At 43.8% G+C, this 18,542-nt stretch overlaps 1 protein-coding gene across 1 annotated transcript in view; it reads left to right on the top strand.

Annotated features, from left to right (window-relative positions):
- The window catches only part of BMP3 (bone morphogenetic protein 3), a 136,857-nt gene that overhangs the window by 89,940 nt on the left and 28,375 nt on the right, over positions 1-18,542 (top strand). Inside the window, exon 2 of the mRNA XM_073542992.1 lies at positions 11,525-12,423. Coding sequence (XP_073399093.1) covers positions 11,525-12,423 — 899 coding nt within the window. The remainder of the gene's footprint in view (positions 1-11,524; positions 12,424-18,542) is intronic.

The following is an 18,542-nucleotide window of genomic DNA, read 5'->3' as shown; positions in this document are numbered from 1 at the left end:
ACCAAGACCTGCGACACCCATTGGACCAGCCTGCCCCGCAGGTGAGTATAATAAAAGTTATTTTTCTTCTCTTACAGGTTGGATCATGGGCAGATATACAGCATTATAGAATGCTGTAGATAAGCCCTGAAAGGCAGTGGCTGTAACTCATATTGGCCAAATCAGATGGCAGGTTCCCTTTAAAGGAGTTGCCCCAAAAACAAAGTACATTTTAATTAATAGATCTTAGAATAAAATATTCAAATAATATGTTATGTAAGAGCAGTAAAAAGCATATGGCCCTGTTTAAATGTCTAATAACAAAGGATGAAAAACCTTGAATAATATTGATAATAAAGTATGTTGCAAACAAAAGTGTCCCCAAACACAGTATGATACTCCACAGGGAATTCCTCCACAGTATCCACCACACACAGTATGATGACCCTACTGTATGCCCCCTCTGTCAATTACCCCGACAAAGAATAGTGAATCCCATCACAGTATGATTCTCCAACTATAATCCCCACACAGCCCTCCATACAGTATAAGGGCCACAAAAAGTGCTCCATACAGTATAATTGGGCCTCGTATTGCCTTTCATACAGTATAATGGCCCCACATAGTGAACCATACAGTATAATGGCCCTATGTAGTGCTCCCTACAGTATAATGGCCCCACATAGTGCTCCATATTAGTATAATTGGCCCATATATTGCTCTATACAGTATAATGGGCTCACATAGTTCTCTATACAGAATAATGGCCTCACATAGTGCTCTATATAGTATAATGGCCACAAAAAGTGCTCCATACAGTTTAATGGCCCCGCATGATGCTCCATACAGTATAATGGCCCCATGTAGTGCTCCATATAGTATAATGGCCCCGCATGGTGCTCCATACAGTATAATGGCACCACATAGTGCTCCATATAGTATTATGGCCTCACATAGTGCTCTATATAGTATAATGGCCACAAAAAGTGCTCCATACAGTATAATGTGCATTACATTGTGCTCCATACAGTTTAATGGTCCCACATAGTGCTCCAAACAGTATAATACACATAGTTTCCAATACAGTATACTGGCCTAACATAGTGCTCCGTACAGTATATTGGCCTTACATAGTGCTCCATATAGTATAATGGCCTTGAATAGTGCTCCATGTAGTATACTTCACCCCACATAGCTCTCCATACAGTATATTAGGCACCGTTAAAAAAATACCTCTGTCCATTCCACTGCTGCTCTGGGCCTATAGTGTCTTCAGATCCTCTACACATCTGGGTACATCTGGTGCATTGTAAAGACGTCGTCGCGCCCGCTGCTCTGAGACGTCAGATGCAGAGGGGCAATAATGGGGGAGGAGCATCAGCTGACCCTCCTTCCGCTAATACAGATGAAAGAGCAATGCCGGGTGGTCATGGGCCAAATATACATGGGGGAACCGCCCGGCGTCGCGGGCCAAATATACTCACACTGTGGGCCATAGTTTGATATATGTGGTCTAGCTAGTGCCTGAAAACCTGCCAAGACCTTCAGGTCACATGAGAATGTCACGTGACCTGACTGTCCATGCAGACTTAATGGTGAAGTTCGGCAGACATAATGGTGAAGCATGGATCTGTCGGCTCTTTGCTCCACTATTGTATTGAACTGTATCTGTGTTCCAGACATACCTCCAGCCTCTGGTGACAGTTCCCCAATTTGGGGACTGTCCCGCTAGATCTGGTATGGGTGGGAGGTTTGCTTTTGTTCAACATTTTACTTTTTAAAGGGATGTAATGCTGTTCTCATTAGCTATGTGCTATATAATTGCTCCCAACTATAGCAACTGATTATTCTTGAATTTCAAACAATCAAGAAATAAAAATAAGACCGCAAAGCTTAGACTGTACTACAGAGGAATATTGATCACTAGATCCTAGAGATACTATCTGTGTTCTGATTCTACCCATTACAGGCTGACAATAAATCTCAAAGGGTTATAAAAAGGAGTCTCCTTAAGTAATGATCTGCCTTAAATTAAGCCCCAAAATTGCACTTTTTTCATTTTAAACTCACACTGATATAAAAAGAACTGTAAATTCCTGTGCCTTTGCTGGTACAGGCTCCGATAATGTAATGTTTTATATTACAGCACCACCTACTGGCCTTCATTATATATCTCTTGGTTTTACAAATTTCAACTTACAATGCTAGGTTATCCTTCAACTCCATGTAAAAGATCCTATGAATCAAGCTCTCACTTTTTATCTAATATTTTAATCATCAAGTACGGTATTAGTAAATAATGGAGAATTGTAATTTCTTAAAATACCGTAAGTAACTTTTAAACATGTTGCTGTGTGCCTGTTAGAGACAGGGTTAATCGCATGAAGAATAGTAGCCATCCGTGTTCTTTCATATTCTTATCTTGCATTCTAAATTCCGTAAGATATGACTCTGCATATGATATTCATAGACAGAAAGCTGCCAATCAGTGATGGGGACTGGGTTATACAGAGCTCATGAATATGGAGGACTACATGGCAGTTGGTTTACTAGTCCTATAGTGATAACCTCCTGCTGATAACAAAAAAAAAAAAATTATCAAACTTACTGCAAGCAGCCCAGTAAGCAACATAGTGCGGGAATCAGCGACTATGTCTCTACATTAGACTGCTCTCAGATTCCGGTTAGGAGGCAAAAACCTGATAGCAGATTCCCTCTAGGTATTGTCCACTGTAGCATCTCAACTATGACAATGATCCCCCATAACAAAAAATGGTGCAGGAACATATGTAATCAAAAATCATGAAAATTTTGTTTAATTAACATGTCAAAAAATATACATAACCATAAAGGCATACCTTCTTTCATTAGGGTCTTAGAACCTGGGTACTAGGGTTTTAGTCTGTGCCCATGTGTTACAGAAGTAGTATATGTTATGTCTAATATGTCAGTGGGAGATTCCACCATGGCAAACTGTGTTTTACACATTTCATGAAGGCTCATCATAGCTGACAGTCGCTGCTCCACATTAGTGAGCACATCTCATTTAATGTTAGGAGAATACTTCATAATTTAATATTCTCGCACTAATTAGGTTTTTTTTAATTTCTGACAGCTCATTTTGGAAAGTCTTTCTCCCGGATGAACATCATAATGAAACATAGATGTAACCAGGTTATTAATGATTGGACAATGCGTATCTCTAAATGAATGAGTTCTCATAATGTTTATATATTTATTATATTTTACTCATTTCTATTTTATTTTACTCTATTATTTGGTCACTTTCCAGTCCGGACTACATGTCCACACATGCTGTACTTTACTTATATTTTCCACAAAGCTCCATTGTACAGCTCTCCAGTGTTTCTTTGCATGAGAGGCAGTGCCTCTGCCAGTTTCACCAGTGTGGGCGCAGCCACGGCCCAAGAAGAGAGCTTAGCAAGAAGGATAAAAAAAGTGTTTTCTCTTTGTATTGGAATTGTATCCATGGACTTTAGAAGTAAAGGAAAATTTCATATGTGATGACTTTTCTAATGATTGCTTTAGAAGTTATATAAATGGAAAGTTGCTGGAAATTGTTGAGATGGTATTTTTTGAAATTTAAAATAAAATGCTTTTTCTATTAAATGTGTTGACAGCGTAATGAAAAGGGTCATTATTCATAATGAAAAAGGGAGAATAATTATTTCAAGACGATCTCTCAGTTGTCTTGCTCATTGCTTTTTGATGCTTCCTCTATTCTGGCTTCTATGGATGTAGTTAACTTCTGCATAAAAGCATCTACTTGCTTATCTACCTCTGTTAACATAATGGTTCCTCCCAGATTTTCAGCCACCTGTGCTCTATCCTTTTAATTCCGATGAACTGTTGAACAGAAGTCTCGATTTCTTTTGTTGGCAATTTCTGGTAATATTGCTGTAAGGGGTGTACCCGGATCGTGTGATACTCCACTCCCTTCCTTGATAGTTATCTGTTTCTGCTATGTGTATAGGAATATATGTTGTATAGTGTAGTGTACATAAATGTAGATTTTGTAGGGAAAGTGTAGTACCTCAGTTATGACACTGGATGGGGTACATTAGTGAATATAGTTATTTAGAAGGAGCCCACCGTGTATAAGATAGAGGGTTCACAATGTTTGAAGTGAGAAGCCTAGCCAGTGGGCCAGAAGGGCAGCAGTGACAGCAACAGTGGGAACAGAAGCTGTAGCCAAAGCCACAGCAGTACAGGGACGCAGGTCCCTCAACATGTGGCAGCTTACTTCATGCCCTCTTGTCTGGGGTGAAACAGATGTGGGAACTCCTGAATGTAGTAAAGCTAAACAGGAAACAGGAAGGACACTGCGGTATCGGATGCAACGGTATGACCCGGGCACCCACTGAAAGATGTAGAGAAGAGTACAGGGAAAGTGAAGGTTGTGAACTGTATGGAAACCTACACTGATGCTGTAAAAGGAAATAAGTAAAGTTATTCATTTACAGTTGAAATTTTGCACAGACGTATGGAGGGGGTCTTCATCAACTCAGAGGAGATGAAGGTACAGAGAGTAGAGAGGCAATTGCACTGACAAAAGGACATTATTACTTGTATGTGACAGGAGACCAGGGTGCACAAGAGCCATTAGTCTCAGCCACAGATACGGCCCTGGCGCTCCCTCACAAATGTTTTTTTGCCTACATCCTTGAAGAAAAGAATTGGTAATGTTCAGTTCAATGGCATTAACCCTAAATAAGTCTATGCTTTTACCATGACTGTGTCAGATTGAGTTAGACAAGTTCTTGTTATATGACCTATTAGTGCAGATTGGCCTTGTAGGACAAAGGGCAGCTGTTGATTTCAGGGTGGACTTTGATGTACCAGGCTTTTTTCTACTTTTCTCAGTATAGCATATATGGAATACAACAATGCTTATTCTGATAGTAACACGCTAGTGATGGGCAAGTGTGCTCGGCACTGCTCGATACGAGAGAACTAGCATCACTTCCATTATTCTTGCTACTCGAGTTGAGCACGTCTGAGCGTCTGACGTGCTCTATTTGAATTTAGAATGTACTTGCTACATATTTTTATCTTTAAGTCTTGAAAGCAAAGCACTGAGAAATTTACACCTTACTTAACATATCTGAGAATTCCCATTTTTGATAACTATTAGGTCAACTGGGTTACAAAGTCTACATTATTTTGACATTCCTGTAATATGCTCTATAAATCCGTATTGTCGGTTTTGGTTTAGTTCCTTGTAATTTATGCATATATGTCATGTCGGACGCTGTTCACACCACAGCATCCGGCAGGCAGAGGTAGTTCCACCTCCAGCCACTATAGCCTCGGTGGCGCCGGCCTGATCTTCAGGCTCTCGGGGGTTAATCCTGCTGGAGACCAGGTTGGATGGTTAGTCACGCCCACGGTCTTTAAATAGTCATGCTGGCCTATGGGCGTCGCCGATTATAGCTTGTGTTTCATACCAAGTGGTTCCGGTCTGGAGTGGAGGTGTTCAAGAGAGAGAGATTCATATCTGGTGTCGTATGATCCGTCGTTATCCTTTCTCCTTCCCATATTTGTGTTTAGTTGTGCCCTGTTCACATTACTGTCTATTCCTGTGTGTGTGCGGCGCAGTGCAGTTTAAGTTCTCCCTGTCTGTCATTATTTGTGTGGGAGCTTTGGTGGTGACTTCTCACTGGGTGGAGGGTGGAGGGTTAAGTGCAGGGCTGAGCAGGAGATAAGGAAAGGTCGGAGGCTCAGGCATTTGCACCTTCAGCAAAAACCCTGGGTTGAGGGTCAGACAGGGTTTCCCCTAGTAAAGGGACACCACAGGGGCCCCGGGTATTTCAGCCTTAGTTGAACTAAGCCCCCGTGACATTATAATCGGCTCACATTTTTTCAGGAGTCCATGGATCCATTAGATTCCATAACCCGCCAGTTGGCGGCGCTGTCCATACAGGTCTCCGAGTTGAATGGGGCAGTTCAGCAGCAGGGCCTGGTAGTAGCAAAGGTGCAAACGGCATCTGCAGGTATCGGTGCAGAGCCGAAGTTTCCGCTGCCAGAACGATTTTCAGGCGATCGCAGCAAATTTGTCGTATTTCGGGAGGCCTGCAAATTATACTTCCGCATGCGGCCAATATCCTCAGGTAATGAGGCCCAGCGAGTAGGGCTGGTGTTGTCATTACTGAGTGGTGACCCCCAAGCATGGGCATTTTCCTTACCACCTGACTCTGCTACATTTCATTCGGTCGATAATGTTTTTTCTGCCCTTGGGCTCATTTACGATGACCCTGACCGACTGGCTCTAGCGGAATCTAAAATCCGCGCCCTCCGCCAGGGGGAGCGCTTGGCAGAAGACTATTGTTCGGAATTTCGCCGCTGGGCTGTAGACACACAGTGGAATGACCCAGCACTGCGGAGCCAGTTTATTCATGGGGTATCAGGGAGGGTGAAACAAGCCCTCCTGATGTATGAGACTCCGGCATCATTGGAGTCTGCCATGAGTTTGGTGATACGTAGTGATCGCCGTTTTCGTCAGGGGGCACAGGAGACGCTACCTCTGGGGGAAAACAGAGGTGCAGGTGTGGTTGAAGTAGATGAGTCCCCTGAACCTATGCAGATTGCTGGCGTGGCACAGGTTCAGCCTCGCGCTCCGGGAGTCCGGAAGTCCGGAGCATGTTTCTACTGTGGTAAAGGTGGTCATTATGTTAACGTTTGCCCGGTACTACCTAAGAGGGTCGCACCGGCGGAAAACTGTTAAGCTCAGAGGGTATGGAGGAGACCCAACTGAGCGTATGCATATCCTCCATGATGGTATCTCAATGTATGCTCCCTGCCAAGGTTATTGTCGCCGGCAGAGAGCTACCTATATCAGTGTTTGTGGATAGCGGTTCCGCCACCAATCTCATAGATGAGGAGTTTGCACACACCGCCGGGTTTAAGATTGAAAAACTTCCTCACCCCATACAGGTGGTGACCATTAATGCTGTTCCCCTCCCTCAAGGGGAGATTACTGAGTTTGTGGCAGAGGTGAAACTCCACATTGGGGTCCTACATTCTGAGTCAGTTACATGTAGGGTCCTCCGTAATCTCCCAGCTCAAATGGTCCTGGGTTTTCCATGGCTGTCCAGGCACAACCCGGTAATTGATTGGAAAACTCAGGACATAGTACAATGGAGTGGTTTCTGCCAAGACAATTGCTTGGCCACATGTGTGTCCGCCGTGACGCCCAGCCTGCCGGAGGCTTTGCAGGATTTCGCGGATGTTTTCTCTGAGAAGGGTTGCTCAGAACTGCCTCCACATAGAGCCTATGACTGTGCTATTAGGTTAAAACCCGGGGCCAAATTACCTAAGGCCAGGATGTTTAATATTTCTGGTCCTGAGAGACAAGCTCTGAAAGACTACATCGCGGAGAGTCTGAGCAAAGGTCACATCCGGCCTTCGTCCTCGCCTGTAGCCGCGGGGTTTTTCTTCATTAAGAAGAAAGATGGGGGGTTACGCCCGTGTCTGGATTTCCGAGAGTTAAACCAGATTACTATCCGTGATCCCTACCCAATGCCGTTGATCCCGGATTTGTTCAACCAGGTAGCAGGGGCAAAATGGTTTTCCAAGCTGGACCTCAGGGGGGCGTATAACCTCACAAGGGTCCGTCAGGGGGATGAGTGGAAGACGGCGTTTAACACTCCTGAGGGTCATTTTGAGAGTCTGGTTATGCCGTTTGGGTTGACCACCGTGCCTGCCGTTTTCCAACATTTTATTAATGATGTCTTTGCTCATGTCCTGGGGAGATTTGTGATTGTATACCTGGATGATATCCTCATTTATTCTAGCGATCGGGACACTCATTTGCAGCATGTTAGGCAGGTGTTACAGTTGCTCCGGGAGAACCAGCTCTATGCTAAGCTGGAAAAATGTTTATTTTTTGTCCAGGAGTTGCCCTTTTTGGGATATATTGTGTCCGCAGCTGGTTTTAAAATGGACACCGCTAAGGTGCAAGCGGTGTTGCAATGGGAGAGGCCGGAGAGTCTGAAAGCACTCCAGCGGTTCCTTGGGTTTGCGAATTATTATAGGAAATTTATAAAACACTTTTCGACTGTCGCCAAACCGCTCACGGACATGACAAAAAAGGGTGCCGATCTGGTGAACTGGCCTGAGGTGGCTATACGTGCATTTGAGCGTCTGAAGAATAGTTTTGCTTCAGCCCCCATTCTGGTGCAACCAGACGTGTCTAAACCTTTTGTGGTAGAGGTTGATGCGTCGGAGGTGGGAGTGGGGGCAGTACTGTCTCAAGGCTCGTCCTTGAGCGAGATGCATCCATGCGCCTACTTCTCCAAGAAGTTGTCGCCGGCCGAACGGAATTATGATATCGGCAACAGGGAGTTGTTGGCCATCAAACTGGCTTTTGAGGAATGGCGACACTTCTTGGAGGGGGCGGCTCACCAGGTCACAGTTATCACCGACCATAAGAATCTGCTCTACCTGGAGTCGGCCAAGCGTCTGTCTCCTAGGCAGGCTCGCTGGGCATTGTTTTTTACTCGTTTCAATTTTCTTGTGACGTACCGTCCCGGGGCTAAAAACACCAAGGCGGATGCTTTGTCTAGGTGTTTTCCGGGGGGAGAACCTCGGGAAGAGCCGGTACCCATCCTCCAGAAAGGGGTAGTGGTCTCGGCTCTCACGACTGAGGTAGAGGCGGAGATTGCCGAGGCCCAAGAGGAGGTACCACCAGGACTTCCCGCCAACAAATCATTTGTACCCCTGCATCTTCGGCCTAAAGTGTTGAAGGAACACCACGATTCGGTACTGGCTGGTCACCCAGGGGTGAAGGGCACCTTAGAGCTGGTATCGCGTCGTTTCTGGTGGCCCAAAATCCGGCAGGACGTGGTCTCATACGTGGCAGCTTGCATCACGTGCGCTAGGGCTAAGTCACCCCGAACCCGTCCTGCTGGCACGCTACAGCCTCTGGGGGTACCCAATAGGCCATGGACAGAAATCTCCATGGATTTTATCACTGACTTGCCAGCCTCGGCAGGGAACACGGTCATCCTGGTGGTGGTTGACCGTTTTTCAAAGATGGCGCATTTTGTGGCGTTGTCCTCTTTGCCCAATGCTAAGACGTTGGCTCAGGTATTTGTGAAGGAGGTGATCAGACTCCACGGAGTACCGTCTGACATAGTATCTGATAGGGGTACGCAATTTGTGGCGAGGTTTTGGAAAGCTTTTTGCTCAAGGTTGGGGATCAAGTTGTCACATTCATCGGCGTTTCATCCACAGTCTAATGGACAAACTGAGCGCATGAACCAAAATCTAGAACAGTATTTACGATGCTTTGTGTCCGACAACCAGGAGGAGTGGTCTACTTTCCTTCCTCTGGCCGAATTCGCATTAAATAATCACCGCCAAGAGTCATCAGGAGAGTCTCCATTCTTTTGTGTGTACGGTCAACATCCTCAGTTTTGTACCTTACGTCAGGGTGACTCCGGGGGTGTCCCGGAGGAGGATCAGCTAGGAGCCCAATTGTCATCAGTCTGGAGGCGGGTGAAACAGCGTTTGTTGAGCATGAGTGCCAGGTACAAACGGGTGGCTGACAGTAGACGCGTGCCAGGTCCGGACCTGTGTGTGGGTGAATGGGTGTGGTTAGCTACGAAGAACATAAAACTCAAAATCCCTTCTTTAAAACTGGGTCCAAGGTTTATTGGGCCTTTTAGGATTTCTGCCATCATTAACCCAGTGGCTTATCGGTTGGAACTTCCCGCAGTGTACAAGATACACAACGTGTTTCACAGGGCTTTATTGAAAAAGGTGGTAGGCTCTGTGGACACAACGCCGATGCCACCTCCAGTCATGGTGGATGGCGAGTTAGAGTTCGAGGTCGCCAAGGTAGTGGACTCTCGAGTAGTACGCCGTACTCTTCAGTATTTGGTGCACTGGCGGGGGTATGGTCCAGAGGAGAGGTCTTGGGTTCCAGCCTCAGACATACATGCGGATCGGCTGGTCAGTTCTTTTCACCGTCGTCATCCGGACAAGCCGGGTCCTAGGAGTCTTGAGGGCCCTGGGGTCCCTCGTAGAAGACGGGGTACTGTCATGTCGGACGCTGTTCACACCACAGCATCCGGCAGGCAGAGGTAGTTCCACCTCCAGCCACTATAGCCTCGGTGGCGCCGGCCTGATCTTCAGGCTCTCGGGGGTTAATCCTGCTGGAGACCATGTTGGATGGTTAGTCACGCCCACGGTCTTTAAATAGTCATGCTGGCCTATGGGCGTCGCCGATTATAGCTTGTGTTTCATACCAAGTGGTTCCGGTCTGGAGTGGAGGTGTTCAAGAGAGAGAGATTCATATCTGGTGTCGTATGATCCGTCGTTATCCTTTCTCCTTCCCATATTTGTGTTTAGTTGTGCCCTGTTCACATTACTGTCTATTCCTGTGTGTGTGCGGCGCAGTGCAGTTTAAGTTCTCCCTGTCTGTCATTATTTGTGTGGGAGCTTTGGTGGTGACTTCTCACTGGGTGGAGGGTGGAGGGTTAAGTGCAGGGCTGAGCAGGAGATAAGGAAAGGTCGGAGGCTCAGGCATTTGCACCTTCAGCAAAAACCCTGGGTTGAGGGTCAGACAGGGTTTCCCCTAGTAAAGGGACACCACAGGGGCCCCGGGTATTTCAGCCTTAGTTGAACTAAGCCCCCGTGACAATATAGTGGCAGTGTCAATTAAGTACCCTGTGTTATTTACATGTACTATTAGCATTTATTTATTTACTTACTGTAGGATATTTACCAAGTGATAATCTCAGCTCCTGTTTGATATTGGCCACAGTGTGAGTGTGCATCTACACATTGCACTTATACCAACAGGTGTGGTAACCATTTTTCCGGTTTTTCAGGTTGTAGGGTACCTGACAGCTCATGGATGCACCCCCAACCCTGGCCAGCATGTATCAGACAATGATCATATGATTTGAGCCAGGTATGTTTGACTCTGAAATGCTGCAGAGTTTTCAGATAAAAACAGACTTTAAAAGCTGCCATTGACTGAGCTGCATTATAGACTGGTCGGACTGACGGGTCCCTGGCGGCTTCTCTCCACCCACTGCCCTGAGGTGACAGGTCTGTACAAGTGTCTATGTATGGGGAAAGACCAGATCGGTGAACGGAAGCCCCTGTCTGACTACGGTCCCGTGCATCCCATGTTACTCAGGAGAGTGGGAGTGGATAAGCTGAAAAGGACCTGACTGTGGCTCCTGTCCTCAGCGACTTATAAAGTACGTTTTTCTTTAAAATGCTGCAACACTTTAGAATCAAACATACCCGTCTGAGATCACATAGCCAGTGACTGATGCATGCTGCCTGTGGATCGAGCAGCATGTATCAGCTGTCATGTTCCCTTTAACATGCAGTTTGCATAATTGAGGTTTACCTGATTTGCAGGTTATGAGAACTAAAATTGTAAAAGAAAAACAATCGACAAATACATTTTGTTTTAGTCCAGATATATTTCATTTCTGGATGTGATTACACATGGATGTTGGTTTCTGTATAAATAATACAATCTTTATTTTCCCATGCTTTTTAGGCCATGCTGACGATGCCAGTCACCACATTTTCAATTTGACGTCACTCACATCTTCAGAAAACATACTGTCAGCTACATTTCATTATTATCTTGGGGATTTGCTAAACAGCAGCTTAAGATGTACACACTCGTCATCATGCCTTCGCCGGATAAATCGAAAGCATGAAGTATCCATAGGCTTCACAGTGTCCAGTTTCATATCATCTGAGAACCAGACAAGAGTCCTGGGTCACTTTTTCATAAACATTTCCTCATCCTACGGTGATATTCCTACTTGGCAGTGGAAGGACATTACACATATCCTACGTGAGGCCAAGCAGAATGGAGAGACTATCATTGGCATCAACATGACCACTGATACTCCGAACCAACATCGAAAACATTTGCTAAGGCATAAGCCTTATATCTTAGTATACGCTAATGACTCGGCCATTTCGGAACCTGATAGTGTTGTTTCTAGTTTGCACGGACAACACAGTCCTACTATTCATAAACCTCACCATAAAGCCGGGCTTTTCAAACACAGAAGTCGACGTTCAACAAATATTCTTTTACCTTTACAAAACAACGAGCTACCGGGAGCCGAGTACCAATATAATGAAGACGAAGAGCGTTGGGAAGAGAAAAAGCCCTACAAAGCCCTTCATGTTAAGCCAGCAGAGAAAGGGAAAGCTAAAAAGAAATTAAGAAAAAGTGGGCGACAAAAAAGCCAAACACTGCAGTTTGATGAGCAGACCCTGAAAAAGGCAAGAAGAAAGCAATGGAATGAACCACGAAATTGCGCACGCCGTTACCTAAAAGTAGACTTTGCAGACATCGGCTGGAGTGAATGGATTATTTCCCCTAAATCCTTTGATGCTTATTATTGCTCAGGTGCATGCCAGTTCCCGATGCCAAAGGTATTGTAAATATTTTAATAGTAATTTTACCCTGGATTTTATATCAACGTGTATTTTCACACAGCGCTGGGAAGGAAAGTGCATGTCTTTTTTATGAACTGTACATCTTTTTTTTTAATCAATAAAATATTCCAGCTGTTTTATTAGGAAGCCCAATGAAGCCGTAAATAAGTAATATTTTTATGTCTGCTCTATAAGTGTAGATGTAAAAACTGAAGGTTTATGTGTAGGAATTTCTTGTACACTGTCCAAACACTAATGCCTCGCTATGTAGAAAAGCATGACCTTTTGTCCGCTAGTGGAGGTTCATGTTCCACTTCTTTTTGCTTTTGTTAATGTCCACATTTCACACTTTTGCAAAAACCAGACATGCCTTCATTCCTTCATCACATGTTCCTTAAAGGGAAAGTGCGTAATCTAAGTTTTCATGAACCAATTACATTTATTTAAATGGTTAGTAAATATGAATAGATATGGCAAATAAATCGCCCATTGATCTAGTGCTGATGTCGAGTGGTCCCTGCCAGTCTCTGTTTGCTACCCTCCTGAGATGATGACATGTACTTCCATATGACTGCTGCAGTCAATCACTAGCTTCAGTTGTCTTGTTCTGTACATATTTGCATCACTGCTTAAGTGTTGATTGGCTGCCGCTGTCATGTGAATATACTGTATATGATGTCATAGCTGCAGAGAAATAAACAAATAGTACAAAATCCCAATGGCAGAAATCATAATATCAAATAGTGGTCAGGGGAAATGACCAATCCACCAGATAGCATTAGCCAATGGAAAACTGCACCAAACTTGTAAACATGCAAAAAAAAGGAGTATATATCCATAAATAAAAATCACATCATTATTTTATTAATAGATCACACATATATTAACAGGATTATACAACAATATTATGGTAAAGTATCGAAAAGAGACCTAGGTGCAACACAAGTGCAGTACTAGTGACATCAGAAATCCTAGTATCGCTGACTATTTATTGCCAGTGCAACAATATTAAAGAGGCCCCAGAGAACAAATTAGCAGAGGCATGGTAGTCCCCAAGTGAGGTGTGAATACCCATGGCTGTCAAAAGAACCGCACGCTGCACCCCGACGCGCATTTTGCATGTTCTTCTGGGGGCTGTTGAATAATCTTGTTAATATATGTGTGATCTAAAATAATGATGTGATTTTGTTTATGGATAAAGACTGACTAGGGCCCCTAAAGTATTAATGCCGGAGCTGAGGGAGGACTGAACAGGTGAATATTGATGAATAATTTTTGTTATCAACTTTCCTGCTGTTCTTTTAAATTTAACTCCTTTAAAGGTAAACTGTCAGTAGGATCAATCCAATTTACTCGTTTATGTGGGCACATAGGTCATAGGAAGTTGAATAAAATGATATCTTACTATATCTTACTATCTGTAATCCGATGTAATGGGACAAAATTGTCTTCTGTTGTACTAACATGTGCACTGCATAGTGCTTTAGTTTCCATCTCACAGGCAGCCAGTGTGGGGGGAGGGGAGTACAGCATGAGACAAAGTTCAACTTTGCTGTACCGTGTTAGATATTATTAGGCACAGCTCTGTGGCAGAGCTGCCAGCACTATGAGAGGACAACTGCTGCTGCAAATGTTTGTTATGAGACTTCTGTTGTACAGTGTTAGCTCTGATATCAGTGCAGAGCTGTGTGTGATTATTAAGGCAAAGTGTCAGTCATTATATGTCTCACACTGGTAATTCCCCCTTTCGTTTAAAATAAGCTCTGGAGGCAGATTCTAATTCAGATCAGTGTCCGGTCCATAAATTTTAACAGCTCATTTACATTCAAGAAAAACATAGATATCTGTTGTGAGTTCATTTTCCCCTTCACCATTGAGGTCTGATGAACTCCCTCTTCTGGTGAAGGAAGGTAGTGAGGCTGATTACAAAGCACCTGAGCAGAATGATGATGACTGGGTGACTGGGATTGCTGACTGGATATAAGGCAGCCGACGCCCTTCTGCCTTGCGAGTGATTACTCTGAGGGATTCTTGGAGACCAGTCTGATTCCTGCTCCTCAAAAGCTAAATTTTCTGCTCTACTTTTTGCATATGTGTTTTGGTTTTGTTTTGCCTTGTTTTTCTGGATTTCTGCCTTTCCCTGCTGGGTGAGCTGAATTCCTTTTTGCTCTGTCTTCAGATAATACCTGAGTACTGATTTAGTCTTTTTGAAGCCTAGCGTCTTCAGGGCTTTTTTCCCTATCAGTCTGTTGGCTCTTGTTTTTGAGAGGGTTTTGGCGGATTGCAGACAGCAGCTTTTCTATTCTGTCCTATTTAGTTAGCTTGGGCCCCATCATTTGCTCAGCTATCTTTCTGTCTGTGTTAGTGTTTTTTCATCTTGCTTCACCGTCATTATATGTTGGGGGCTGCCTATTGCTTTGGGGTCTGCTCTGGGGCAGTTTAGATTTCCCTTTCTGTCTTTAGGCTATGTAGTTCTCCGGCTGTGATCGAGGGGTCTAGGGCACCATAGGAATCCCCCATGGCTACTGCTAGTTGTTGTTGTTAGGTTCAGGGGTCTGCAATCCGATAGCTGCCAAATTCTCTGGTTTTCTGGACTTAGCTAGTATTTCTGTTTTTGCCTCCTACGGTGACTCATTCATAACAGATATCTCTGGAATAAGACATCAGATTGAAGTCTACTTTCTGGTGGCAATAAATTACTATCATGGCTGCTGGACATTGTCCTGCGAATTGATTTGCACCATGTCTAATAACCATCTCGCCTCAGCTGGGTTGCATAGCCCAAGCACAGGGTTGCTGGCTACCAATTTTGGAGCTGGCTAAGATTTTCCAAGTCAGGAATTTGCCTTAATGGCCTAGCCTTCATGGCTGGCGTTGTATAATTGGCGGTTCACAGAAGCCAGTTAAAAAATGATTGATACCATTGTACGGATATTTCACTATTGCAATGGCAAAGCACCATTCGTTTTGAGTCATGGCACTCCAGTCCGGTTTGTTCTCAACACAAGTTTTTTGTGTAATTGTGCCATCAGTGCTGTGCGTGAAAGGGGCTGGATAACTGGCTCATACAAAAAGCCAACCCAACCCCCTTTCCCTATCTATTCTTTCACCATTGCTGAGAAGGGAGATGGTATAATTATTAAAATGAGTCAGTCAGGCCCTTCACTTATACCACTAATGATATGCGGACACAAAATTCTCTCCCACTTCGAGCAAAAACTGGAAATGGAGCTGCCAGGACCCTGGAACATTGTTGATGGCAGGATATCAGTGGAGGTTTGCTAATTCAAGTATAAAATATAAATATTGTATATAAATCAAAAAATTTTTGTAAAGTGAGCAACCATTATAAAATGAAATGAACATGAAACACCTATCAAATACATAGATAGCACTGGGGAATCTTGGTCTTACATAACACTTAAGGCTCCGCTCTACACCAGAATTGAGTACCCCTAATGGTACTAGAGGGCCATATTTCGTTCTAGTAGAAAACTTTGTATCTTCTACCCCTGACCCCCACATCCATAGCAGTCTATGCAGTCCTGTAATAAGTCACCGCAAACCCCCACACCTTCCTCTGACTACTTTTGTGCATCACAAGGTTTCATAGTACGAATTCAGTAAATGTGTACAGATTGTGTATGTGTAAGAGTTAAGTAAGGTATGCTCAGGTCACAATGGAGGACTTGTATTATATTCCTTATAGTTTAAGGCTTCCAGTGCCTTCCACAATTAGGTTGTGGTGTTTATCTGTGGAATGGAAAGTATGAATTGGCTTCCATTCTCATATGTGACATGGGTTTGGGTGGAATTGGATACAACTAACGTTTTCAAAATGTGAAATCAAGTTCAATAATTCACAAGCAGGGAAATCTGGATGCATTTGTTACACTTTCTGAAAGTTCAATTAAGTTGGTCCACCTGTATCTTGTGGAATTCCCGGGCCTCCAACAGATTGGGCTCAGCGCCCAAAGGTTAATAATTGCTGGTTGACATTGATAGCCTATCACATTCCTCCTTCAGGGTGAACGGCTAGTCAACAGGAAGAATAACAGCACGTGTGCTTGTTTTAGGTTTTACTGTACAAGTAGAACCGTGGCTAATGTATGCAGACGTTATATAGGACACGGATCAGAAGTTCTGTTGGAAAGATCCAGGAGACTCTATGAACAAAGTAGAATCGTGTATTAGGAGCCTGTACAGCAATACAGAAAGTCCTTGCAGCCCTTTAATACAGAGCCAAATGTGATCCATGTACCACTTTGTGGCAACTCCATGCCTCCCTCTGTTACGGAGATATTCTTCCCAGTCCTTAATAATGCAGTAGAATATGCCAATTTTTTTCTGTTGCAATCTATATACAGAGGTTGTATCACGCTGAAATAAATGTGCTTAAAGGTATTGTCCACCTTTGGGAACATTTTTTTTTTACTTAAATGGAATCTGTCACCCATTTTTAGTGATATCATGTAAAGATATCTCCCAATTGTGCGTCCCATAAGGATTCTATTAGGACTTTTGATTCCCCCCGACCCCGCACCTTTGATGCATAAATACCTTTTTTATCTTGGTGGAGATGTATGGAAATCGCCGTGGTCCGATCCGATGGGCGGGGCTTATTCGATTTCCATACATCTCTACCAAGATAAAAAAGGTATTTATGCATCAAAGGTGCGGTGGAGGAATCAAAAGTTCTAATAGAATCCTTATGGGATGCACAATTGGGTGATATCTTTACATGATATCACTAAAAATGGGTGACAGATTCCCTTTGAATAAAAGTATTTGGGGCAAAAAAATCATTTTCATAATTGGGTTTCATAAAGGTTGCATCCTTTGTTTCCCAGAACATTCAACTTTGATGTGATCTGTTGTCAAAAATCAGCTGATAGGAGCTCTGAAAGAGACAAAGGGAAGAACTACAAACTCCTGGTCAGACCTTCATAGCGGCTGTTTTTTTCTCAGTGTCTGTTGCTGCTGCAATCGGCAATGCATACACCACAGAGGCTATAGAAGAGAAATGGTGCCACATTTTTAACCCCTTCACTGACATGTGACATATATTTACATCATACAGTTGTGGCCAAAAGTATTGACACCCCTGAAATTTTGTCAGATAATACTCAGTTTCTTCCTGAAAATGATTGCAAACACAAATTCTTTGGTATTATTATCTTCATTTAATTTGTTTTAAATGAAAAAACACAAAAGAGAATGAAGCAAAAAGCAAAACATTGATCATTTAGCCAAAATAACTGCAACCAACTGCTTCCGGCAACCATCAATGAGTTTCTTACAATGCTCTGCTGGAATTCTAGACCTTTCTTCTTTGGCAAACTGCTCCAGGTCCCTGATATTAGAAGGGTGCCTTCTCCAAACTGCCATTTTTAGATCTCTCCACAGGTGTTCTATGGGATTCAGGTCTGGACTCATTGCTGGCCACCTTAGAAGTCTACAGTGCTTTCTCTCAAACCATTTTCTAGTGCTTTTTGAAGTGTGTTTTGGGTCATTGTCCTGCTGGAAGACCCATGACCTCTGAGGGAGGCCCAGCTTTCTCATACTGGGTCCTACATTATCCTGCAAAATTTGTTTGTAGTCTTCAGACTTCATAATGCCATGCACACAGTCAAGCAGTCCAGTGCCAGAGGCAGCAAAGCAACCCCAAAACATCAGGGAACCTCCACCATGTTTGACTGTAGGGACCGTGTTTTTTTCTTTGAATGCCTCTTTTTTTCTCTTGTAAACTCTATGTTGATGCCTTTGCCCAAAAAGCTCTACTTTTGTCTCATCTGACCAGAGAACATTCTTCCAAAGCGTTTTATGCTTTTTCAGGTAAGTTTTGGCAAACTCCAGCCTGGTTTTTTTATGTCTCGGGGTAAGAAGTGGGGTCTCCTACCATACAGTCCCTTTTCATTCAGATGCCGATGGATAGTACGGGTTGACACTGTTGTACCCTCGGACTGCAGGGCAGCTTGAACTTGTTTGGATGTTAAGGTACTGTCACACTTAGCGATGTACCAGCAATCCCGACCAGCGATATGACGCGGTCAGGATCGCTGGTACATCGCTAAGTAGTCACTAGTGAGCTGCCACACAGGCAGATCTCACCAGCG

The sequence above is a fragment of the Dendrobates tinctorius genome, unplaced genomic scaffold (genome assembly GCF_039654945.1).
Source record: "Dendrobates tinctorius isolate UK_male_01 unplaced genomic scaffold, ASM3965494v1 ptg000011l, whole genome shotgun sequence".
In the NCBI taxonomy this organism is placed as follows: Eukaryota; Metazoa; Chordata; class Amphibia; order Anura; family Dendrobatidae; genus Dendrobates; species Dendrobates tinctorius.
Note: the sequence above shows the minus strand (reverse complement) of the source record. Positions and strands in the feature narration are given on the sequence as shown.